The sequence below is a fragment of the Rhea americana genome, unplaced genomic scaffold (genome assembly GCF_003343005.1).
Source record: "Rhea americana isolate MKP2758 unplaced genomic scaffold, rheAme1 scaffold_6, whole genome shotgun sequence".
Classification (NCBI taxonomy): domain Eukaryota; kingdom Metazoa; phylum Chordata; class Aves; order Rheiformes; family Rheidae; genus Rhea; species Rhea americana.
In genome coordinates, this window is record NW_028186756.1 from 12,633,780 (window position 1) to 12,659,506 (window position 25,727).

Consider the following 25,727-nt stretch of genomic DNA (forward strand, 5'->3'; position numbering starts at 1 on the left):
GAGGATTAGAGAAACAGTGAAGGAATAAGGGGGAAAAATTCATGAAATCTTCTTTTAGGGAAGCCACTGTTACCATGCTTATCCAGGTGTCACTAATTCTATTTTTTACTGTACTTTCCATCAGAAATTTGCCCAATATCATGCTGGCAGGTATATTTCTGAATCTCAACTGGAGGGAGAAAAGAACAGAAGATGGCATCACTTTTGGCACCTTCTTGTTCTCTAGTAACAAGGACTTTTGAACTTGAAGGCTGTAAAGGTCAGACATTCAGTTAGTCAGTGTTCCCCGTATGAGCTTTCTATTCATATCCTGAACATCAGCTGGTCTTATAATTTTTCTAGCTCCTGGCCTGTTTGAGGAAAGATTTATCATTAAGCTTGATTACTTTTGCAGATTGTTGCACAAACTTTCAGCAGGTTTTAAGTAAGGAAGTAAGGACTGTGATTTTTTCTGTTTTGTTAATTTAGACATGATTTGAGCTTTTTGAGGGATATTTGCTTGTTCAAAATAACTTCCTTTAAGCCACTGCATGGACATGCAGTTTTCTTTTGCTACTTCTCAAACCTGTCCCTGTTTCTTGGTTATGCGTTTGCTCTCTGTCTGCTTCTGAATGGGGTATGCTTAAGCAGTTCCACACTGCCTGTAAGAGTCTAATAAGCTTAGCTGTCCCTTTTAACTCTTTTTTTTAATGAGTTTCCTTATTTTTGTTTTTCCATAGCCCCTTTAAGTTGAACAAAACTGCAGATAGTGGTTTTTGATTGAATCACAGTACAACATGGCTGCAGTTACAGGATGGATCTTAAACAAGACCACCTGCATGCTGCTCTGCACCACCCAGAAGGTTCCCTTTCCTCTTTTGGGCTGCTCCATGAGATAGTCATGAATGGTGCTGAAAAGCTGCATCTCCACGCAGCAGTCCCACGTCTCCGTTTGCCCAGTCCGCATGAGGTAGCTCAGATCTCCTATTCCTGCTGCATTTTGCATGCACCTTTCGTCTCTCTCATCTCTCCTCACGTAGCAGTCAGTCTGCTGATCAGATATCAGTAATACAGTCCCAAATGTATTTTCTTCCTATTTAGATCTTCTGTTAGTTCTTGCGCGGGTTTTTCATCTACTGTTTTGTTAATACTCTTACCAGCCTTCGATATAGTATGGAACTTGGTTTGTTTCTACTATTCACATGTTCATCTTTTCTTTGGAATATATAGTTCATATTGTTTAACAGCACAGGTAAAGATAGACTGAAGATACAAAAATAATAGATTTTACTGCTCTAAAAGTTGAATTCTGTGTTAACTAAAGTTTTATTTACAAAATGTAATATTGAGAGGAAATGGGTTTGGTGGGACATAATCTACAGTCTTCTCAGTGACAAATTGATATGAAGAAGCTCCCATTATGAAATAAGTAAAATATCACCAAATGTGTAACTGGAGAGAGAAAACTAAAATGTCCAAATGTCTCTGATCATTTCTCTAACTTCAGAGGACTCATTATTTTACAGATCTGAATTTCTTTGGTGACACAATTTGATATGTAAAACAGTCTTTTTGAGGCTTAACTTCATCATGAGTCTTATCAGTTGGCCCTTGGCAAGCTGCAGGCTAAAATGCAGTCGAGTATCCTCATTCAAAAGATAAAAACCCTTCATGGTTAGCATCTTTATGTTTGGCTTATGCAAGAATTCTGAAAAACTTCTATCTCATCTTATTATTCTCCTCTGAAAAGATAGCTATGTAGGAGCTGATTTAACTGGTTTTCTATTTATGAAGCAGTAATAATATGATAATACTAATTTGATTACAAGCAAACTCAGAATTAAACTAGTGGTGTTCAAAGACAATTTTATCTTTAAAAATTTTAGCAGTGTGCTATTACTGAATTAAAATTGAGGAGAGGTCTTATGAAGACCAATGATCAAACTAGGACTCTCAGCAGCTGTTGAGCAAAATACTCTAATATTATTAGCTGTCCTGTCTGAGAAGTTGACAAGATCAGTTGGATGGAGAACACCCAAAAAACACACTGAAGATAATAGTGATTAAAAATCATACCTCATAAGTGACAGAAGTGAGAAAATCTTCCTAAGGAAAGCAAGTATGTGTTTTGTATAATAATATATTTTCAGAGAAGTTAGGATTTGTGGAAGCCATTTTGTTTACAGAAACCAGTTGTTAGGTTTATTGATTTTTTTTGCTTCAAAAATGATTTTGAAAAGATGACTATTCTATTTTATTGTTTTGAAAATTTTATTTCTTTATTTAATCATTTTATCAGAACTTTGTTTTAATATTAGTTTAGATTTTTTTTTGAGAACATTTTTAGACTTTTTTTATTCAGACTTGATATGGCAAAGATTTTTAAAATGCTCTAGTATAAGAGTATTATTTTCCCTAAGGTTACATCTTTTAAAGGAGATGGAAAAATCACTAATCATTTAATAGTGATTTGTCCTTAGTGTCTTCCAATTGCAAAATCAAAATGCTTTTCAAATGCTAATCAGTGTTTAAAGGACCACATGTGAACAGTAATAGAGATGATAATCATTCTTGCAGGAGTATTATAAAGCTTGTGAATTTCCCAGCATCTCACAGGTAGTGATAATCTATGGCGTAAATAAAAATCAGGAGTCTTTGACGTGAGCTTCTTGAATTAACTACTCTGTCATTTCTTCCAGTGACAGACACTTTGCATGTTAGGAGAGCTTTTTGTTTCTCCAAGTGATAAAATAAATACACGCGCGCGTGTGTGTACTTTACATCTTCTAAATTTATCAGAATTTACATACAGCATTTTTTTTAAATTTAATGTTGAGAAGATCCCTTCCATGAACAATCTTATCCTATGTGTGTGGATAAAACATAAGAGAAAGGGATAATGATGGATTTTTTCTTAAGTGGCAGTGAGTGGCTCAGACTATTTTAATATTTCCTTTGCTAGACTATTAAAAGATTGTATCAGTCCCATCAAACAGCTGTAACTGAACATAAATGATCATGCTGAATGCTGAGTGACCTTTTAGTTTGCTCATCATTAAACTTAAGTTAGTAGACCTTTTAGTCTGCAGACTTTTTCAAGGCACCCTGCTGTATCTTTCCTGTTGAAACTCTTGAATCATTTCCTATCTTAAGGGTTTGCTGTCCCCCCCAAAGGCATTTTGACATTTACTAATCCTTCCCACTGAACTTCCTAGACATTATGGCTATTGCTTGCTGTGTAGGACTTGAAGTACGAGAGACTTGTTTTTGAACTATTACTCAAAATAAAGAAAATAAATTAGTACAAAGAGTAAAAATGAGTCAATTTAGTTAGAAGAAGGAAATGTCTAAATGCATTCTCATCACAATAAATGAAAAAAAGGGATATGAAAATGCTTTTTGTACTTGAGAGTATACCTCTTCCTCCTTTTTTCCCTTCTGGAATATAGATACGGTTTTCTGCCCTTTTCAACTATGCTTTCATATAAAACAATTATCATTTGTCCTAAACTGTAGTCAGTAGAATACTTACAATAAAAGCAGTATAATTTACATACTTTATGAAGAAAGCTCTGCAACAAATTATGTTTTAAAGCCTTGTAAAATTTTTCATTTACAGTTTGCTGTTCCTTTGTTGCTGAGTTGGATATGGTCACAGGTCTAAATTTCAGAGAAAAAAGAAAGAAACTCCCCATTCTCACAAAAAAAATCCATGGAGTTAGTTCACTTCAGATAAAGTGTAGCTAACTTGCAGGTCAAGCCGTTATGCTGCAGTACAGGCTCTGTTTTATTTACTACTACTTCTTGCTATTTTCTATTCAAATGTTACATCAAGGGAAATTTGAGAAGTTTGCTATTTTTTTTCTTTCATCATAAGCAGCCAATAAAATTGTTTAAAAGCTTCAGAAATAAAGAGCTGTTTAATTTGGCCTAGAAAAATATTTTTTAAAGGCTCAAACAGCAAATAACATTTATACAGTGTTCTGACATTTATTAAGAGTTAGCAAGCAACAAAAACAGCACAAATATGCCAGTGTGAGATTCAAGTGATCCATAGGAATTCTTTCATATAATCATAATCTTTATTTTTATCCAAGCTTCTAAGTTGTCAACTTCATTATAAATCTTGTCTGAAATAACACAAGATATAAGTCCACGGAGTAGTTACCAGGTCTTAGTATGGACCTGAAAGGGAGGTTAAAATCTGTCTTTGTGGTACAATAGCAGCAATTTATATTTATGTTTTTAAATATATTCCATCATTGTTTCTTTAAGTGTCTAATGTATGCAAGAGAAGTACTTGGGCTTCAGACAGGAATTATCATCTATGTTCAGTGAAGAAAATTCTCTGTCCTGCTTTTAGAAATTGGTGGTAATTTAGTGTATCTAGTACAAGAGAATACAAACAAAAAGGATAACATCTCTTTTGATCCGAAGTTTAATTCAGTAAAACAATCTTTGCATTGTTCTCTGAATTGTGATTCACTCTGAGCCTGGCAGACCATGGGCAAACAGTGCATTATTTTCTTTGCTTTAGCCTTAGAAACACCGTCCTCCATCCTGACAGCCTCAGCAAGCAGAATTACTTGTCTTTCCAAGTAGGAAGTGCAAGTAAAAGGTGAGTGACAGTTAAAAGGCCACGGTGCATGGTGAATCACAAATAGGTGTAAACAGTTAATCACTCTGACTTCATATTTGTTAAAGATGAAACTAGTTCAAGCATTTAGAAAAGAAAATCACTCAAATGAAAATAAAGGAGTTTGTAGATAAAACTGTTTACATACAACAAAGTAAAATTTTAAAGGACATTATCAACTTTCTGTAAAAACCTCTGATAGATTTGTGTTATTTTAGTGGGGTTAAGAATGTGTTTTCCTAATCATTTAACTAGCAGCAGAGGCAGAGTAAGTTCCTATTCTCTCCCACTCCAGTTAGTGGCTTGTGATTTTCTTTTCCTCCACGCAAATTAATCATTCCAGTGATTACATGGATAAGACTAGTTCTAGTGTCACATTGTAAACTAGGGCATTAAAAGAAAAAAAATGAGAAGAAAAAAGAGCTAGCTTTGTGGCACAAACCATTATTTCAAGGCTTGAAGGCATGTTGTAAGAGACGTGGAATGCTACAGTTTCGTCTGTGTGGCAATGCAAGAGGTTACCAGAATCCCCCGTCCTCATTAGCAGATCGAGTCCTCTGTGTACAGAAGACACTTAATGCCACAATTTGTTCCCAAGTTACTTGCTGATTTCTTTGTGCTCTCAGCAGTGAATCTCTTTTTTTTAGTGAATCTTTTTTCCTACCTTATCCACAGCCAAACTACTCTTGCCCTATCATTTCCTTCTGCCACTGGAGTTTGGAGAAGGGTTAAGAGCCGAATTAATCTCCTGAAATCTTCCTGTGCATCTTGTATGTAAAGTTACTACTTTCCATCCAGCCCAAGTGAATATGGAAATAATATTTCTTTTATCTTTATGTTCATAGGTGTTGCATGAGCTGAGTAAGTGGACTATTTTAGTCCCACTGTCTCAGGGCAGATTATAAGGACCTGAGTGACTGTCTTTTCTTTTCAAGATGCCTGAGTGGCATGGGGGATGGTGCTTAACTAGTGTCATAGATAACCATCAAAATTTTGGGGAGAATGGCTATGTGGCAAAGTTCTGAAAATGCTGCGAGGGAAAAGCAGGTGAAAATGAAGCTGATTCACCTACAAAATGAAACCAGTATCAGATACATAGAGAGTGGACAGAGGACTGCAAGATGATTTGAGGAGTCTGCAGAATAGTGATATTTTATGTTCTGTGATGAGGACAGCTGAAAATGGGAGACAAGGATGAAGTAAAAGATAAGAAAAATGAGGCTTACCTTATCATTCCTACTAATGAAGTCAGGGAAAGCAGTTGAGGTACTCTCACCTCCTCATCCTTGTCCCTGCTGGCACCAAGAAAGCACACACGTGGAGAAACCATTTTCTTTCTTACTGTAGTCAGGTGAGGGCATGTCCTTGACCAGTCCTTTTTTCATATTGTACTTTGAATTCTTGCTGACAGGAGGGTAAATAAATGCCCAAAGTATCTAGTGGCTGAATATTTACTAAATAAAATCCAACCTGAAGGGTTGTAAGGTGAAAGGTAAGACTTCTTGTGGCTGTCTGTTACCTAGAATTTGTGGTATCCAGCTTGCTTCAGAGTTGAGAAAGTGCAGCTAGCGTTGTGTCCATAGAGCTGTTCAGGAATTCTCCATTCCCCTCTTCGTAGTTATATCTGCAACTCATTTTCAATTACTGGAGTTGGAGCCCAATATTAAAGTGTTGATCTTGCAGAGAATTTTAACCTAACTTAAGTTTAGTATGTCAGGGAAGAATAACTGCCAGGTAACGTATTAAGGAAATTAATACCTATCAAAGAGGTCAGAAAACCCAGGAGGGTTGTGAGCAATTGATGAAGCTAGTTAAGTTCCAGAAACAGTGCAGCAACCAAATGAGGGTTAAAAGCATAAAGCAGCCGTTCTCACTCTTTCATGAAGCTGAAGTGTATTTTACCAACATAATGTTTCCTGCTGTTCTTCAATAAGCAAAAGGGACAGGAAAGCTGCGGAGAACCTATAGCACATGCCAGAGGTCAGCACACGCTAGTGTCCAGCAGTCTGTGAAAGATGTCCTGGGTTTGTGAGGTTTGAATTCACTTTCCTAATAGATATTTAGACAAGGCAGAGTTGAGCAGGTTTGCATGCTCTACTACATCTTTGGAAACATGCTGTAGAACACTTTGAAATAATATGTTCCTTAAAGTTCACCACAATTTTGAAGTTCCTTTTCTTTGTTGTTTGTGCTAACCGTAAAACTAATTAGTATCTACTGTTTTTTCCACGCTTTTTATGTTGTATACGTTTCAGGAAAAGCTTATGATCTCTAATTTTAACTAGATAAAATGAAATCCCCAAGAAGTAAGGTTTACGTGCTGTTTTATGTATTGGAAAAAGCTATTAAGTTTTAAGTTTCAGAAAAGAAACTGTTCACAAAAAAAAATGTAGATAAGGAAATGCAGAAGGTGGTGTTGGAACATATTTATTAGAAAGCAGCTGAGAACAAAGAATCTTTTGGAGTATAGGAAGAGATTATGCACTGACAGAAGACTTACAGCACTCATTCAGTATCATCAGCGCCCTTTCAAATAATTTGTAAAGTTCTGGTGGTCTTTCTTGTAGCAGAGAGGAATGATGGAATTGAAAAGGAACAGAAGAGGGAAACTAAACTATTTGGGGGTTTTTGGTGGTATGAACCTTAATTAAGATTAGGTAACTAGATCAACTTTTTAACACCGGAAGGTGCAGAGGCAGTGACATCTGCTTATATGTATAATAAGGTCTTTAGGAGAAAGGACTAGACTGTTGCCAATAAACTGTTTGAATGTGCATGTTTTCTAAAAGAAGGTTATGCCTGAAGTTAAGAAGGAAGGGCTAATTTTCTAGTGTAGTCAGCACAATACTGTTGTTATGCTCAATAAGCATTCATGTCTGTAAAAGTGTTTTTATTCTCAGTTTGAACATCTGCATTGACATTGGTGCAGAGCTCTTCCTGAATCAAAATAATGGTTAAAATCTTATGCTTATAAAATAATGTCGTTCATCTGTTATCTAGCTGTGAATTGTAGTATAAATCAATTTCAATTAAAACTCTAGGTAAGTACTTAAAAACAGTAATATGCAGACATTTCATAGAACATTTTAAAATATGTAAGCAATGTTAAGGTTGTGTCACTACTGGACAAAAGCTATGCCAATTAAACTTAACCTTGGCCTTAGTTCCTCTGGAGCTCCTTCTGTAATAGGTAATTAATTTCATGAAAGCTTATTCTATCCAGAGTCTGCAGCTGTGGTATAGAGAAGTTTAAGGATGCCAATTAGTTCTCCATTTTTCTTGTTTGTCCACAGAACGCAATACTTGTGAGTAGTAGTAAAACGTTGTCTGTTAATTGGTGAGCCCAAGAATATCTTTACTAGACACAGTGGGACAAGGAAAGGTCAGCAGCTTCTAATCTCAGTCAGATAGCACTGCTTAACTTCTTTTAGCTCTATTTTGGTTTCTTTTTTGTTTTTTTTTCCCCTTGTTTTAAAATAAAGTAAAATCTTTTATTTAAAACTTCCAGAACTTGCACAGAGACCTCTTTGTATATCTTGCTAACAGGATGTGTTCTTTGCTGTCTATATAGCCAGATCTGGGCTTGCTTTTAATACAGATTATATATATATGTGTGTGTGTGTGTATATATATATGTATGTGTGTGTGTGTGTGTATATATATATATATATATATGTATATATATATATTTGGTTCAAGTATTTTTCCATCATGCATAATACGGGGTATCAACACTGTCACAGCTCATTACGTAGTAAAGATTTACAGTTATATGTCTGGGCAACTTAGAAAAGCCTGACCTCACAAAGAAATTGTCACTGTATGTGTATGGGTATTTTGCCTCTAGAGTAGTAGTGTCCCCGTGCTTGTCACAAAATACTGACGGATTATTACAGCAGAAGGTATAGACGTGCTGTAATGGCATGCTACCTCTGCCTTTCTCTTGTTGAGGACCTTGCCATTTTGTCAGAAGGAACTGTACTGGGGAAGGGATAAATTGGCAGATCTTGCAATTATGTATTTTGAATGAGTATGTGAGTTTTAGTTTATTTCTTTCTCACAAAATGGATAGGGATTATGGAATAATTAGGTGCTAAGTTTTGGATTCCAGTACTCCAAGAGTTGTTTCTGACAGAGCATAAGAAGTTTCAAAGATGGCTGTCCTCAGATACGAGTATTGGTAAATAGAAAATATTTTGAGCTCTGCAATGCAGACTTATGGGACATCTTGACCTCTCCAAGCATTAACTACTTTTGCACTTTTCCAATAATAAAATTTCTTTTTATTTGTTTTTGAGGTTACAGCTGTTTCTGTTGAAGTATTCGGTAAAATACTTGCTGATTGTAATGGGGAGGAGTTTTATAAGAGTGTATATGAGATATATTCAGCATTTCTCTTTGATAACTTTGATCTCACGTGGAACACTGCAGGCTAACAAACGAACCAACAGAAAGAGCACAGCTCTACCCTGTGTGAGGACAGAGGTCTCCTCCTGAATCATAAGGGAGTTGTCAGTGCTCAGCCAAGAAGTTAACGTAGCCACTGAGTTCCAAAAAGTTGTCTTATGTCTCAGAGCCTTTCTTGTGTTTTTCTTGTAGTCTAAGTGACTTTTTGTATGAATTGTTTTAATAAGCAAAAGTTTCATATCACACATCCTGCACATGTCTTTGTTGCAAATAATCTATACTACGAGTTGTATGCAATATTTAGCCATTCTCAGCTGGGACGTGTAGAGAAGTAACAGGTAGTAATGAGATCATCTTGCCAGGCTCAAACAGGAGCTTTTCTTTAATGTTATATGATGAAGGTGCAAATGGGCACTGAAGTCTACAGCCTGTCCCAGGCAGTCATATATGAGTGATGTAGTTGTAAGTTTTCTCATAGCATATTCAATTCCATTTAAATATTGCAAAATATTGAATTGTAAATGTTAACCTAACCATGAATAAAAAATGTTGATATTTTATTTAATCTAAAAATAATTATGAATAGTCTGCCTTTATTGTATTATTTAAAATATTTCATTTTACATGTAGACTACAAGTTATTGCAGAGTTATCTTTTTTTTATCAAGAGAATGTGTTTCTCATGCCTAAAAAGTACAGGAGTTAGACTTTTTCAGTCTACAAGCAAAATTGTTTGCTTTTGACAAGGGCTGTCAGTTGTGTGGGTATGGAAAATAATTATGGTAGCCAGTTCGTATGAAACAGCAGGAAGACTTTGGTTTTCAGCAGTGTAATCCAGCTCCCATTTTATATATGTGTTCCCATTATATCTTTTCCTCAATTTTATATGTGTGTATGTGTGAATATATATATATATATATATATTTATATATATATATATAAAAATAAAATTTAAAAATATATATTAAAAATATAAAAAATCTTTACAGAATAAAGGAAACTTTCTCTTCCCCCCCCCCATATTTGAGTTCATTGCTTTCATATTCTATGCAAAGAATAATATGTGTCTGTGTATGGGAGATTAACTTCTGGCGTTTAACCTGCAGCTGATAAAAATGATGGAGTTGAACCAAAGAGGAAGGAAATGGAGGCAGGGGTGATCCTACAGAGGCAACTGCATTCTTAAGCCACCTTTTAATAAAATATTGTATGGAATAGCTAGAAAGCTTCCCCTTTGACTTTCATCTGGCAGGTTTTGATTGTAACTTTTTAAAGGAATTGGTATTGACTTCTATCAGGCAGTTCTGGAGAAGAGGTGAAGAGCTTTCTCTCATGACTTTCTGTATGTTTTGTCAAATCCAATACTTATATTTGAAGTGTGAAGTGAAGGTGGATGTCAAGAAGTGCCTTCAGCACAAGCTGGTACTGGTCTCTTGTGACTTTCTTGTTTTTTGAAAGTATCAGATCAGATTGTAAAATGATGGCAGTGTAGCTGGACACAAACACATTTATTGCAGGCTCGGCAGCCGTTACATATCATTAGTGGAGGGAGGCAAGGGGCAAGGGGACCACTTTGATGTCAGTCTCGTTCTTTTTAAGGACGAATGCATTCAGATGAGAAGATGCTACCTTTATGACTGCTTGTATACTTAAATTTCAGAACCTATTTCTGACTTTATTTCTTTACCCTGCTTGTAACATTACAGTCAAACTTATTTTCAGAGCAAATATAAATTGAAAGAGCAGTAGTGATAATAGGAGAGCTGGGAATAGTAAATTTTGGATGCCATTTTAGATTATATTATTTAAGTGTACAATTTATTAGTATCAGAGCAAATCTCTTCAAATGTGCAAACATTTTTTGCAATGTCACAATATTTTCCCTAGCCGTAAAATAACGGATGCTATTAAAATAGGGAAATACATCTTGATATCAGCAAACCTGTCCTCTCTGACATAAAATGTCTGTCTTTATTAGCGAATATAATTTTGCTTTCGGACAACTACTAAAAGTTTGTGTATAGACATGAAAGGAGACATTTAATTCTCTTTGTTCTTGAGTGTTTTTGCTTGCTAAAGTGGAGCTAATTTATTTCCTCTGTGAAAATTGTTTTTTTACTTCTGATTATCTGTCTTTTGAAAACATAAGAAGTGTTTTGCTCTGTACATGAGATGCAATACAGGATACAAATCAGAAGTTTAAGAGAAAGAATCTCAGTAAATGTAATGTTACTGCATTGAGTCTCTTTTTCTATTTCTGTGTAACCATAGGTTTATCTTGGATCTGACCTTCTTCCAGGATTTGACACATCACATCACATATCTCATTCTTCTCTTGTGTTATTTGATGAAGTATGTTCAGTTGTCTCATTTGGTTTAAAATAAATCATAAATTCATGTCCTAAATGTTTCACTAGTCAGAATAATTAAGTTGCTGAGGTCTGGGAGCATTGGAAGGAAAATAATAGGGTCACTGAAGCATTCAGGCTCTAATGGGAACCTGAGTTCATTCAAATATCAAATCTAATAATTGCTTTACACCTGTATACACAAGTCCCAGTGAGCAAATTCACATTAAAGGTTTAGTGGTATAGTTTCAATAGTATATTTCAAGGGAATTTTAGTACTGTTTTTAAAAGACTAAATTATTTTGACTTTTTTCAACAGGATTTTTTTTCCTCCTTGTTGTGGTTTAGCTGGTTACTTATCCTTATGTACTGTAAAATATTTTCACATCTGAATTTCTTAGTAGAGGTTATGGTATGGTGTAATGTATTTTAAATCATACTTAATAGCAATCAGAAAAATATGAATGTTACTACATGCTTTGAAACACTTTGTTATTAGCCAAGTTCGTGGGCTGAGGAGTGATAGATTTAGCAGTATTCATAGTCTGAAACCAAGTTTATTGCGATTCTGTTTGTAGCATAGCGTGAGGGTTGATGGGTTACTTACAGGCACGATTAGTACTTGAAAAAGGCACTTAGGTAAGCATGAGGTAGTAGAATCAGCATTGCTTTGTGAGACTGTAGCAGCAATGAAGCAATATTGTTAACTTCTGAATTCATACTGCCATCTGTGACAAATCTCCATGAGTGCCAGTGGTCCATGCTGTCCCAGAACCTGAACTAATACTATATTGCAAATCATAATAAAAAAAATTTTTGAAAAATCATAGCTATGCATAACACATCTCAGTAAATTTCAAACTTAGGTACTGTTCAGTGTTTTTTATTCCTGGGGATGCAATTCCGATAGATGCAATTGTTTCTCATCATCTTCCTTTTTGTTTCCCCACTGCTCTAAGTTTAGTTCTTTGCTGAGAATTCAAACTGAAGAAGAAATGGAAAATGGCTGTATATGGGTCTGCATTGTACTGACATGTAAGCCTATTTTCCTCTATGGTTTTAAAGGCCAGTTACCCTTGGAGGAAAGAAGATAGATTGATTTGTGTTGTAACCCCTGAGGCAGGTATGTGTTATCTCAAACTACGGCTTTTCCTTCAGCTCTTGTGGAAGAGCTTTTAATGCATATCCCAAGTGGTAATACTAACAAAAAAAGCAAAGTCAAATTAAAATATTAAAAAGATCTTTTAAAGGTTTAAGGAATCATAGCTTGTTGGGCTGCTTTAGATTTTTATTTCTGAAAATCTGTTAAGGCTTTACACTGAGCTGGAGAAAGCAATAGTAATATTTATTTTAAACAGATTACTTGAAAATAAGGTTTACAAATCCATTTTTATTCTATAAATGCTTAAGTTTATTAGATTTTTCTTGAGCTCTAAATAGGATAAATATTTATTTGGTTGATGGAATTGTAATACAGATGGTCAACATCATAGATTTTGGTTACAAAAGCATTATTTTTATTGTGTTCCCATACTGTATCAACTGTGGTCACAGCTGGATTGTGCTGAGCTGATGTGTGTCATCACACATGCCATTTAACATTCTGACTTCTCCCATTATTCATTTTTAAAGCATTTTTATGTATAAGGAATAGAAAATAAATAAGCAGGGTTATTTTCTCTACAGTGTCTGAGTCATATGAAAATGCGCAAAGGCTACAATTACTTGTGCCAAGCTAGCTAGGTATGAGTTGAAGCAGTAAGATTAAAAATGTTTTTGTTCCCTTTTAATCTAAGTGAAATCCCCTTTATGTGTCAGGACTTGAACTGTTAGCTCTCCATATTTTTAGATCTGGCTCTGGACTACAATGCTTTTGGGCATTAACTCTTTTTATTTATCAAATTAAACAGAATCCAGACTTCCACATATGTTCTCATTTGGAATTTGTGCATAGAGAAGTACAGTGATCAGGCAGGTTATTATCTATATGTAAAGGAAATATTTTAAAGTGGCCTACATAACTATATTGAAATCTATCTTATCTTAAGACTTACCATGTTATGATGGTAATTTTGGAAATCATGACTTCTGCAGATACTTTAGGACACATCTGTTTGCCTGCTTTTCCTGAGGAGAAACCTTTCTTCCTTTCTTTAGAGACATCCTTTAAGCTCTGTTACAATACTCTCTCTCTGTTTTTTTTTCCATCCTAGAAATCTCTCTTAATAGCTACACAGACTCATTTTTTTCTTCCCCCTTTGTTCTTTCTAACACATTTTCTTATATACAAATATATTGGTAAGCATCCCACTAACCAGGGCAAGAACATTATTTATGAATTAATACAAAATCAGCACCGAATGCATTTATAATTAATGTGTTCAAGCTGTCCATATGTGCGATCTGATTTTCAGATCTTTTTTTTTAAAAAAAGACAAAGATGCTACTGCTATTTTTTTGGCTTGAGGTTATGTTTCTTTTTCTCCTTGCTGATACCGTATACTTACTGTACTGTATGCTTACTGTGTACATCTGTATGTATGCTCAGGCTCTTGCTCAGCTTATGCGTCAAAGTCTGAGATTGGACCCAAAACAAAATAAAACAGGACTTTATAGAATTTGAGCTTTAAGTGGAGTGCTACAGGCATTACTTTAAATGTCACAGTTTTCTTAGAAATTGATGCTAAAAATAATGATTTTAGCTGCCACTTAATTTTGTTTGTCAAGGCTTTGAGATTCTGTTTGGGGGAAAAGATGAGGACAGAGATATGGTATCACTTGATTTTTTTTCTCAGTTTGGGTTACAAAAATATCAAATATGAAAAAAATATAAAATGACCCTGTAAGATAGTTATAAAGGATCTAATTCAGATTTTGCCAGGCATGTGTAGGGTGCCTGTTGAAGCTGGAGCTCTGTAGAAGAGGAGCAGTTTTTAAAATGCTAAATAACCAAAGCATATTAGCTATTCAGTTTCCCTTAGCCCAGTTGGAAAATGTGTCAGAAATACTTGCAGTAGCTAAGAGTATGAGAAATTTAATGAATTACACCAGTTACAAATTTGTAGACGATGTGTTTTGAAAGATCAATTTGAAATCAAATCTCCGTTTGCAAGAGATGGAAATGGACTGAATTTTAACAGGAAAGCAGCTAGGGAAGACATTTTTTTTCAAGATGCTGTCTCTCAGAAGGACTTTATTCCAGAAATTGGCAGCAGTTTTGGAGCTTTTGATTTTCTTGACCAGCTATTTCTCAGTTTCTGTTCTCTAATAATGTCATAGATGCAGGCCAGGCAATAGAGAACACTGCTCAGCTGTAGCCATTGAGGAGTTGTCGGAGACTGATGGGCTTCCCTGCTGTCTTCTACTATACCAATTGTGCTTCTGCCTTACACTCTATCAATTACAATTTCCAAAAAGATTTACCTTACATTTTTTAGAAGCCAGGATAATGAAGATATGTACAGTCAGAAATGAAAAATAATAATTAAGTTAATTCTTGTCATGAGTTGCTCTTTAAAGTGATTGATGATACACGTTACATCAAATAACATTGTAACTTGGCTTTACTTTTCCCTGTGCATAGATGACTTAGTGAGAAAGCAAAAGACTACACAGGTTAGGGTAGTTTAAATTTGTTCTAGTTTGTCCCAGTTCTTACTGGTGACACTATATTGCAAAATACTTAATTATCTCAATCTGAAAAAAAGTGACAGTTTTGAAGTGTTATTCAGACTTCCATCTTTAGCTAAAGAAGAAATGCTGATGCCATCAGTATCACAGATGCGTTGTTTGTTCATTTGAATTGTCATGTATGGTAACAGTTGTCCTTCAGCCATTTAAAGCTCTCCAGCGGCCACCTTGCTCGTCTTCAGTGTAGCCATCTGTACTTACATTCCATATGAAACTGTACCTTGCTATTTTGATTATTTTCCATGTTATATTATTCATGGTATTTACTGAACTACCTGAAATTGTGTGAGTATTTTGCCCTGGGATACTCTTGCAAACAAGATGCATTTCAGTAGAATTTACTAGTGAACAAAATTTTCCATGAATGAATAAAAATAAATATTTCATGCAAATGCCTTTGCTTCCCAAAGTCATAGGACATACAAATTCCCTTACAGGGTGCCTTTCTTCATCTTTTGCATAGCCAAAATTATTTTGAAAAGATAAAATTTTAAATATATTTTTCATTACTGAGTGTCTACCTTTTTTTTTTGTTTTGTTTTTTTTGTTTGTTTGTTTGTTTGTTTTTGTTTTTAAATGCCCCTTTGTTATCAGCCTAGGGGAATTTTTTCACCTCCAGGTAGATAGTCAAAAAGAGGACATCTTCTGACTTTGAATATGCAAGCTAATAGTGTGAGCTTTTTAACTATATATCAGTGTTTCAGAGTTTCAGTATTAGGGCTCATGCCTTTCAGCATGTGCTCCAGTACAACAGTTGCTAGCTGAGCACCTGATGTCATACACTCAAGATTCGATATTCTGACACCATTTTAAGCTCTTCTTAATGTGATTAATGTAGCATTTCTTAACTAAGATGTTCTTTAAGATATTTATTGTCTAAGAAAGAGAGTTCTTCAACCACTATTTTTATAGAAGGTAAAAGGCTTTGTCTTCTGCATGATATTTCAATCTTTTGCTTAACAAAAGGGCAAAAAGTAGTTATCTACGCTAGTGCTTTTCTTTTCACCCCCTCTCCCCTCTGTGGTATTCTAGTGATGCTGCTGCTGTTTAGATTTGGGAGGAACATAGATGCCCTCCTGATGAGTGCTCTAGGAAGGTCTGCAAGGAAATCAAATTTCAAATTCAGTCTGTTATTTGGATTGGGTTCTGTAAATAAGGCATAAAGAAACACTGAGAATAAGTTGAAATGAAATGAAATATTTAACAACCCTGTTTTACTGTATATCCTGTAGATTGAATTAAGTGGTTGTCTCATGAGAGGAAAAAAACAAACAAACAAAAAAAAAAAAACCCAAGTAAACAGATGGTTATCCCAATGCAAGTGCATTTGGAGACAACTATAACTACATTTCCTGGTTTTGGAGCATTTGACATTACAATTTAAATTGTAAACTTAATTTCACAACTTAAAGAAGTTTAGAATTTTTGTACAGAATTACATTTAATAAATATGTACCTTTAAAATATCTAAATCCAAAGACATTCATAACTGGATGGAGACTATGCAAAGTTTGCTTCTTACAGTAAACGTCAGAAAATACAAAGGAGTACTGTGAATACTGAAATAATCTTCAGTAACTTCTAACTTAACTGATTAAAGGTAGAGAGATAATTAGATCAAAAGTAATTGATTGATTAATTACTGGGTTTTTTTTGTTTTCAGTTTTATTTTCTAGTCTCATATAGTTTTTCTGCTTTTTGTAAGAGTAGTGCATTTTTATTGTAGGTACCACAGAGATCTTAGCTGAATTAGCAAATGATCACTGTATGCTGAAGTTGGTATGCACAAAACCACTCACGATTTTCCACAGAGATCTTTTTGATGAGCTTTGACATTTTGCCCACAGAATAATTATACAGTTTCTATCTATTTTAAATATTAAGACAAATAGTTGTGCTTCTAACTGATGCTTTCACCAACTGAAAAGATTTGATTTAATTCTGGTGAGTTAGTCAACTTAGCAACTATGCAAATATTAGTCATTAAAAGCCCAAGATAAGTTAATACACCTATAATTTTAATATAAGGCATATCAAAGTGAAAAAACTTTCTGTGCTTGTTATAAGGACAATACAATTTTTAAGTGCTTTTAATGTATAGTTTTATGGACTTTTATCTATCAGTCTCATGAATAGATGCAGTATGTATGCGTTAGTTCAATTATACAACATCTATATGATCTCTAGTATTGATTACTCATAAAAAAGTTAGGCTCATAATTAGAAGAGTGCAAAGGTGCTACCTGAAAAAATAGATGAGAAGAAAGTGAAATGTAAAGTCATTCTGCAAAATATCTATTTTTACTTTAACGTAGGTGTGTTTTATGCTGATGACAAGCTACTGAGTTAACAAATGTGTTGCAGGTATTGAGACTTCTCTTAATAACAGAACTGATGCAAAAGCATTAAAGAAAGGAAAAATGCATTTTGCAGAGTGTATTTTTTGCAAAAATATTTACTTCTCCCCTACCAGATCTTTAATGTGTTATACATGCAGAGCATAGGGAGAACTTATGGGTTAAGTCAATAAATGCCATAAAATTAAAATGCATTGTCTAAGAAGAATTTTTAATATGTTTTTGCTTTTAGTATTTTCCTCATGGCATGTATTTATTTTGCTTAAGCACAGAGCTTATTGTGCTTATTTATTGTGTTTACATCACTAAAGTCATATCACATGGAGAATGATCATGTTTCAACAGGACCTGACTTGAGGTAGTAGTCAGATTTTTGTTACAACAAAATCCATATATTTCTTCCAGTGGAAGTATAAAGATTACATAGTAAAGATTACATTCCAGTATTCTAAAATTTATATTAAAATGTACTTCAGAAATCTCTCAGTATTCAGTCGTAGTTTTACTTCATTTGAATTTGATACAGTTAGCTATTAGATAAACATTATTTATGACATAAAATAGTCTTAATATGATTTATTTTCCCTTTTTATCCTTCATTGCTCTTCTTTATATAGCTTTAAATAAAAAAGATCTGTTCAGCTGATTGAGGGACTACTTTTAAGTTAATGTGTTAATTTTTGAGATAGATCATGATGTCTGTACCGATAAAGAGTATTTTAGATACTACTTAAGTGGCCTACTCCTAAAAGAGTGCTTCCTGGACTTCTAACACCAAAAGAAAGAAACAAGATCTTCATGTACATAGGTAGACAGGCTCCTCAGAAAGCATGACTGATAAACACAGAAAGTCTATTAATTTTTCCTGTTATTTCTACTTGCTTCTCAGATGTAAGTGTGCCATCACTTAAAAAGAAAAGGATTACTTGCAGATACACAGATGAATAAAAGTTTTTTGCAGAGAGTAATAAATACTTTATATTAACCCCCACAATCTTTGGATATGTTAAAGCTTCACATTACTACACTTAATCCTCCTATCCCTTTTTTATAATGAAATAAAAATTTTGTCAAATTGTAATTCACATTCAACTTTCCTCTGTTTTAGTAAGACACAGCATAAACTGCTCTAAACTTTGCAGAAAGTCTCTTGCAAATATTAACACTGTTTCTCAGTGGTAATAACTGCGTCGTATCCTGGTCATCTTGGCTAGCTCTGTGGTTCTTTCTAGTCTCTCTTGAGTATTTGAGATCTTGTATTCCTATCTCTAGAAATTATAATTATTTTTCATCTAAAAATTGGAAATAATTAAAAAGTTGCTTCTAATACTTAGGAAAATAGTTTGTCATCAACTGAAGAAGGAAATTATGCTGTTCTGGCTTCTAGAGTTTCAACTTGTGTTTTAAATCCCAGTTCAGAGTCATGCAATTACAAGAGAATGCGAACCATCCTTTGCAGAAAATGTTTATTTCCACCATTATTTAAAATAGAAGACGTAAAAAATGGAAAGCCACATATGAAGAAGAAATCAAGAGGTTTTAAAATCTTTTGATCTGTTTTTAACCTCTACAGTTGATAATACTGAATCAACAAATAGTCCATTGGTGAAGTCACTTCTCCCAGTGAGAGCAAGCATCACTGTACTCTTCACTATTTGCTATTACAGCAGAACAGCAGCCCATTTCAGGTGATATCTCCCCTTCCTGGTTTTCAGACAACATTTCCATGCTTTAGTTTCCAGTGCCTGGTGACACTGCAACCAATGTAGAGATTTATTCCCTTGCAAAACAGATTTACTTGGGGTAATTTTAGTACTTTATGCATGGATAGATTCATTAGGAAAAGGAGGCAAGGTGAAACTATAAAAAGAGCTAATAATCTTGCTAAAGGAGGCATAATTCCCTATAGCACTGGAGATGCTTTTGTTGGATGAGGAAAAGGAAGGTTGTTTTTGCAGAGCCCAAGCAGTCTCCGCAGGTGTCCTATGTTCCTAGTCCAGAAGCAGATTACAGAGATAAATTTATCTGTCTACTCCAGGACCTTAATCAGTGTGCTTGGACCATTTCTGGCTTTGCTGGTGTAGGATGTAGTGAATCACTCAATATCTTTGTCAAAGAAGGTGTTTCTGTCCATCCAACATGTTAGGTCTGAGGCTTTCTGCCCTGCCCGAAGTTTCTGTGCTCTCTCCCAGCAGTAGCAGTAATGCACATTTTTCTAGCCTGCTTCACTGCAGGCACAGGTATAATTAATCATCTCACCTGTAAAAAGGTTGAGAAACCTATTTGTTTGCAGTTTGTCTGTCAGGCTCTCTGCCAATGATGTTACTGTTGTTTTTTAATATTACAGTAGTACCTAGGAGTTCCAGCTGTAAACTGGGATATCCTCATGCTGCAGCAAGTTAGAGACTGTACTGATACAAACAAAAGCAGCAAGCTAAATATAAAATGAGCAAACAGATAAAGCTAGGTTGAAAGAAAACAGTAACAAAATAAAATTGGGCAGCAGGACCACATTTTAAAACAGTGAGATCAACCCCCCTAGAAAACTAACTAGCCAAAAAAACAAAACAAAAACAAGTCCTCAGCTACTGTTTTCTGCCCATCACTTTCTTTTTGTTTTTTTCCGTATTCGTTGCTTTAAAATTTTATTTTGAAGGCATTTAGGTATGAACTAGTAGTTCATGATTGTTTTCTTTTCTTGTGACAGACACATTTATTATTCATTGCAATAATTACTGTGTAATATTTTATATCAAAAGTTGTTCACATTGCACAATCAGGAAATGCTTAGGAAATGGCTCATTTAACTGTTCTATTTTTAACTCTGTACCAAACTATAGTGAACAATCTGAGAGCTCTTCTGCATCTGGTGTGCCTTGTGGTAGGCTTCTCACTCCACACTGGTCAGTACACTCTCATGAAATTTCAAATGCGTTTCTCCAGAGCTTCTGCACATACATTGTTTATATAATAAGATTTTTATCCAGCATTTTAGTTGTTAGGTGCTCTTTCCAAGGGGACTGTGTTTCAGGATTCTCCCAATGCTTTTATCACTCTGCTTCTCTGATCAAGAAAGTAATTTATTGCTGATTGCAGAACTCTTGAACTCAGTCTGGCAGCTGCAGTGTGAAACTTCTCTGATCCAGTCTCCTAGTTACTTATTTACATATCATTTGAAATGATTTTCAGGGCTGTTTGAAAACCTCTTGACATTGCATTACTCGTGTTTCAAATCTTATGGTGATTTGTTTTTTCTCTCTTTGTATTACAGATAACAGACGAGTAACTTTGGAAAGGTCTCGTTCTCGCCACAATGGAACGATCACAGCTGTATGATTCCTCTGATGCCAAAGAATTAGTGAATTGTTTTCTTTACAATAAAATTGATATACTTTGGAAAGAGTTTAACAAACAAATTGGTAATAATCATAAATGAATACTGCTATTGATTAAATCAAAAGATGTATAAATATGATGTATTTTTAAAGCTATTGCTAAATACTACATATACTGTATTTTAATGCCCCAACTACCAAGATCTGTAAACAGTGTTAAACAACAGGCTCTGTATCTTATTTTCTTATGTTACTGTTTTTCTATTTTTTTTCAGCTGGCAATTTACCTGAAAGGAGGGAGTTGGGGATTTCTGGCAAATCTAAAGTAACAAAATACAGATTTGTTGAAATGATACAGCTGTGGATAGGATCAGGTCATGAAAAGGACGTGACTCCATTTGCAGTTCTGATTTGGACATAAAAGGGGAAAATAAGAAATTAGTATATAAATGAATTCAGCCATGAGCTGATACACATTGTCAGAGTCATTTTTGTAACTATACAAAAGCAATGCACAGCCCCAGTCAGGTTACTGAAAATCTTATCTCAGTGTAAAGCCTGGTGGATTCAGCTGTTTGGCTGCAAGTAGGATTTACCACATAGTTACACTTTTGGTGATTTGATGATGTATAGTTACTTATCACTGCTAAAAAATAAATAAATACATAAGAGCATAGGATTCTACCAAAGTTAAGTAATACCGAGGGCATAATATGTTTTTAACTGTATCTTAGGAGGGATTTTCTAATTATGCACTTATATATTCTTTATACAGATATTTTGGGGGAAAATATAATTGTCCTATTTTAATTGCTCTAAAAATACTTTACTTTTGTTTAGGTTTTTAGAGAAAAGCAACATTATGAATCTATTCAGAACTGCCTCTGAGTTTTTCCTCAGTTTCTCAGGTAAAATATGTAGTTGGATCTCTACTGGTGGATTTTAGTGCTGAGGGTTAAGCAGATTAAAAAAAAAATAAATACCTGGAGCTCTGTGCAGCAGTGACCAATGACTGCAGCAGTCCAATTTGGGGGGAAGCTCCTCCCAGTCTCCTTGGTGTGCCAGCCCCTGCACTGCAGCACCTCAGGTGAGCAGTCAGCTTGGTAGTGGACACTGTGTATGTTCTGCCACTCAATGGTAAACTGCCATCCCTATTTCCCCCGGACTCTAGTTGAATGTACTGTCTGTTCTGGTGGTCAGGTTGGTCCTCACCATCCTTTGTGCTAAAGGCTTTACCATTTATCTGCATGAGGTGGAAGATTTTTAAGTGGGAGCTCCAGTGGAACTGCTCCTGCGTTGCTCAGCTGTCGCCTTTTCAAAAACAGGATACAATGTAGTAGATGGCACTTGTTCTCAAATTATTGCTTTCCACTGACTGATGAATTATTATGAATAATTTTTCTTGCCTGAGGTTATGGGGAACTTTTTTTTTTAATGTTATGTAAACAGTGTTTGGAAGGTAAGGTGTCACATTGGTATTTTGTGCACTAACTGCTAACTTTAGAGGAGCATTCGATACTGGGGCAGTATAACTTTGCACTACTGCTTGAGCCAAGCATCTTTGTACAGTAGATTCTTTTTGCTTTTCTAGTAAGATACGGTAAAGATTAGGTGACTAGTTTGGGATAAATTCTTATAATTTCAGACTCTAGTGATCAATATCTAATTATTTCAAGAAAAGATACAGCTTGTTTTTCAGTCTACTATTGAGATAAAAGAAAACAATTCCATGGGCTTCGAAGGAAACCAGGTTTTTGCCCATTGCCGTATCTCTAGACATAGGAACGTGATTGAAGCCTAGTGAAATATGTGCTGTCAACTAATACTCTACCTAAATTGTTTGGGATTTTTTTCTGTTTTTAGTAAGAGTTATGTGGTACTTATGGAAAAAAAAATGCATGTAACAAAATTCCGCCTCCCATTTTTTCAGAAAGAGGTAATTTTTTGTATAAGTTCAACATCAACCTCGTATCGAAGCATAACTTTTTTAACTGAAATATTAACTTTACAGTTATACATTGTGCTTAATGTACAAAGCTAGTGTAAAAGGATTACATGCATAATGACTGTATGAATTTGTACTACAATGAAACAGTGTATTCCAATCCAATTTTTAAAATAAGCATTTTGCTGGGATTTACAAATTTTGTTGTAATATTTATACGTAAAAACTCAGCAGCTCACGTTAGAATCTTTATACCATAGCAGTAATTATTAATGCACCAGTTTTCCACTTCCATTAGTTGTATTTTTTAAAAGCTCTGTAAGAGCTGACTACAGACGTTGAAGAACCAAATGTTTGCAAAATCAAATCCAAAATAATATCATCATCTGATATTTCTATTTTACTACTTTTTTCGTATTTGAAACATTTATATAATTTCATGGGCATATCTGTTAGAACAAAAGTGTCTCAAAGGAAAACTAGTTTAGAAAATAATTTATGTAAATATAGGGTGCTTGTATTTATGAAGTCTAAAATATTTTCTGAAATCGATGCTGGTCACTTTGTCTTTTGATAGTTTTTCAGTCTATATTAAATTGCAGATATTTTTGATGTTTTTATTATTATTATAATTTTCAGAAATGTCGCATTTATCTAGTATCCTAGAAGTGTAGCACCTTCTTCAGAAATGCACTTGCCTTATTTTCTAATTTTAAAAAATGAAATATATCAGTTAAATTATATTTGTATTCAAGGCAATCCCAGGAAGTAAATCGCTGGAGGATTCATACATAAATTTTTTGCTAATTATGTTTCACTATATGTCCTCTAAGACATTGCATTAACAATATACCAGCACATCTGTTTGCATTCACATTTTACCAGTTATAAGTACAAAAGAGATTTTTTTATGACGTTACACTGTTTACATTTCTTAGTTTTTTTTAAGAGGAAAATATTGTTACCATTGAAATGAATTGAACTAAATTTGCAATTGACCTGGAAATGAAATATTTTAAGTCATATACAAGTATATATATTTGTTGCTTAAAAGTACTGGCTGTTCAGATCAGAAATGTAAAGACACTAGACTTTATTTGATCAAGTTTTATGCAGTTTGCTTAGAAAACAAGTGCAACACGATTCATATCATGTATGTTTGTCTGGGATTCAGCAATGTCCTTTCTCAATGCAAAAATGATTCTTTTTTTAAATGTTAACCGTATTTTGAATTGATACTGTAGCCAAAACAGAATTAGTGCTTCAGAAGGCATTGACAAACAACTTCAAGTAGCATTGCTGGAAATACTACTACATAATTTGTTCTGGCTTTAGACAACTGTGGTAAATATCAAAAATGTTATCTGAAATTATCTGTTCTTTTTTGAAAACTTAGATACCGATGCAAACATTCACATAGCTCCCGTTTATAATATGCAAATAGTTATATGTCTATTCATGCATTTTTGTGTGTGGTCTATGTACTACCTCAGACAAGTGCTGCAAAAACTATAATATTTTCATGGTTTCTACCCAGACCACAGTTCATCAGTGGCCTACTTTAAAGTCATCCCACAGCTTCCAAATGGTTTGCAGAACTTTGAGAATCTGGCTGAGATCTAGGTTTGGCTCTCGAAATCCTGTCTGTAGCATTCATTAAGAAAATTTTGCAGTGTTTGCCTTTTGCATTGCTCAGGCACAAAGGATCCTGCTTTGATGGGTGAATTTAGTACTTCCTATATTGAGAATTATATAGCTAGTAAATATTTAAAGCTGGTAATAGTTACGTGGGAGCAAACTTATCTGTACATGTAAATTGCTTCTTTCCCATTAAACAAAAGCTTGGCTGAATTGTGCTTTAATGTTTGCCTTCAAATTGCTGATAGGTCAGGCATAGTAAATGCTAAGAGACAAAGCAGTGCAGAAGTATCGCATCTCGTACGTGCCATAATGTATTTGCACATTCCGCAATTTTCAATAAGTATTGTAAGAAACCTTCACATCTCTTCTTCAGTTGTGTATGTACACACCCACACATGCACAAAAATGTTAGTTAAAAAAAATCATGAAAACAACTAAAGCCAAAATCCCTCAGCTTCAGGTGTCTTTATTTCAGAACACGTGCTCCTTTTGAGCACGAGAAAGGGAGTTGTGCAAGTCTTCTGCTGAATCCTGCAGTCCTGCAAGCTGTGGCTTAAGGACCAAATGATTTCATTAGAAAAGTATAAAAAGTTCTCGTAGTATTTATTTTAGCACTGTTTGAGGTGATAGATATACCACAGAATGTGAACAATAATCTATTACAGTTTAGTTATGGTCTGTTACATGCACCTTTGGTTTCCCTTTTAGAAGTTGTATGACTCCTGATGCCAGAAAAAAAAGGTGATAAAAATCAAATTTCTATTTAACCAGCTCTGTGTTTTTAAGTTATGTTTAAAATAAGAATTTGATGAAATCAGAGCCTGGCCATTGTTAATCCATGTATTCTGAAAACTGTAATAAAGATATATGTAACATGATTTTGTTTTGTGAACCAATGTTTACTTGTTTATAGTAAATGTTACCTACTGAGTATCATCATGTCAAAATCTGTTTTCCTTATGTAACATTATTAAATTGAAAATTACTTGCCATTTTAGTTCACTGATTTTTTTGGATCTTTATTTTTTTTCACCAAGAAAATTATATTTGATTTGAATTTGGGGAAGAAGTTGTATTTAAAAATACAATAACCGAAAAACAGTACATAATTTAAAGGTCATTTAAGTCATGGTGATTATTTTAAACAAAAATGACAGTAAATGGGAATCACTAAACAAATTAAAAGGATCTACATTTGTTTTAAATGGCTGGACTCCAGTATAGGCTTTTTAAGCCATAGACGTATCAGTCAATTATACAGCTATTGTTGGTATTTTCCAGTTTGTTTACTCGGTCATGAAATGGTCTTATCAGAATAGAAACTTGACAGACTTTTCCCTTTGCAATAGCCTGGTGCATGTTAAACAACTTAATGATGTCACCATAGCA

The 25,727-nt window shown here is 34.4% G+C and overlaps 1 protein-coding gene across 1 annotated transcript in view; it reads left to right on the forward strand.

Moving 5' to 3' along the window:
* DIAPH2 (diaphanous related formin 2) overlaps positions 1–25,216 on the forward strand; it is a 234,430-nt gene extending 209,214 nt beyond the window's left edge. Inside the window, exon 28 of the mRNA XM_085319734.1 lies at positions 20,689–25,216. Within this exon, the coding sequence (XP_085175860.1) occupies positions 20,689–20,753 (65 nt within the window). The 3' untranslated portion in view covers positions 20,754–25,216. The remainder of the gene's footprint in view (positions 1–20,688) is intronic.
* The last annotated feature ends 511 nt before the right edge of the window (positions 25,217–25,727 follow it).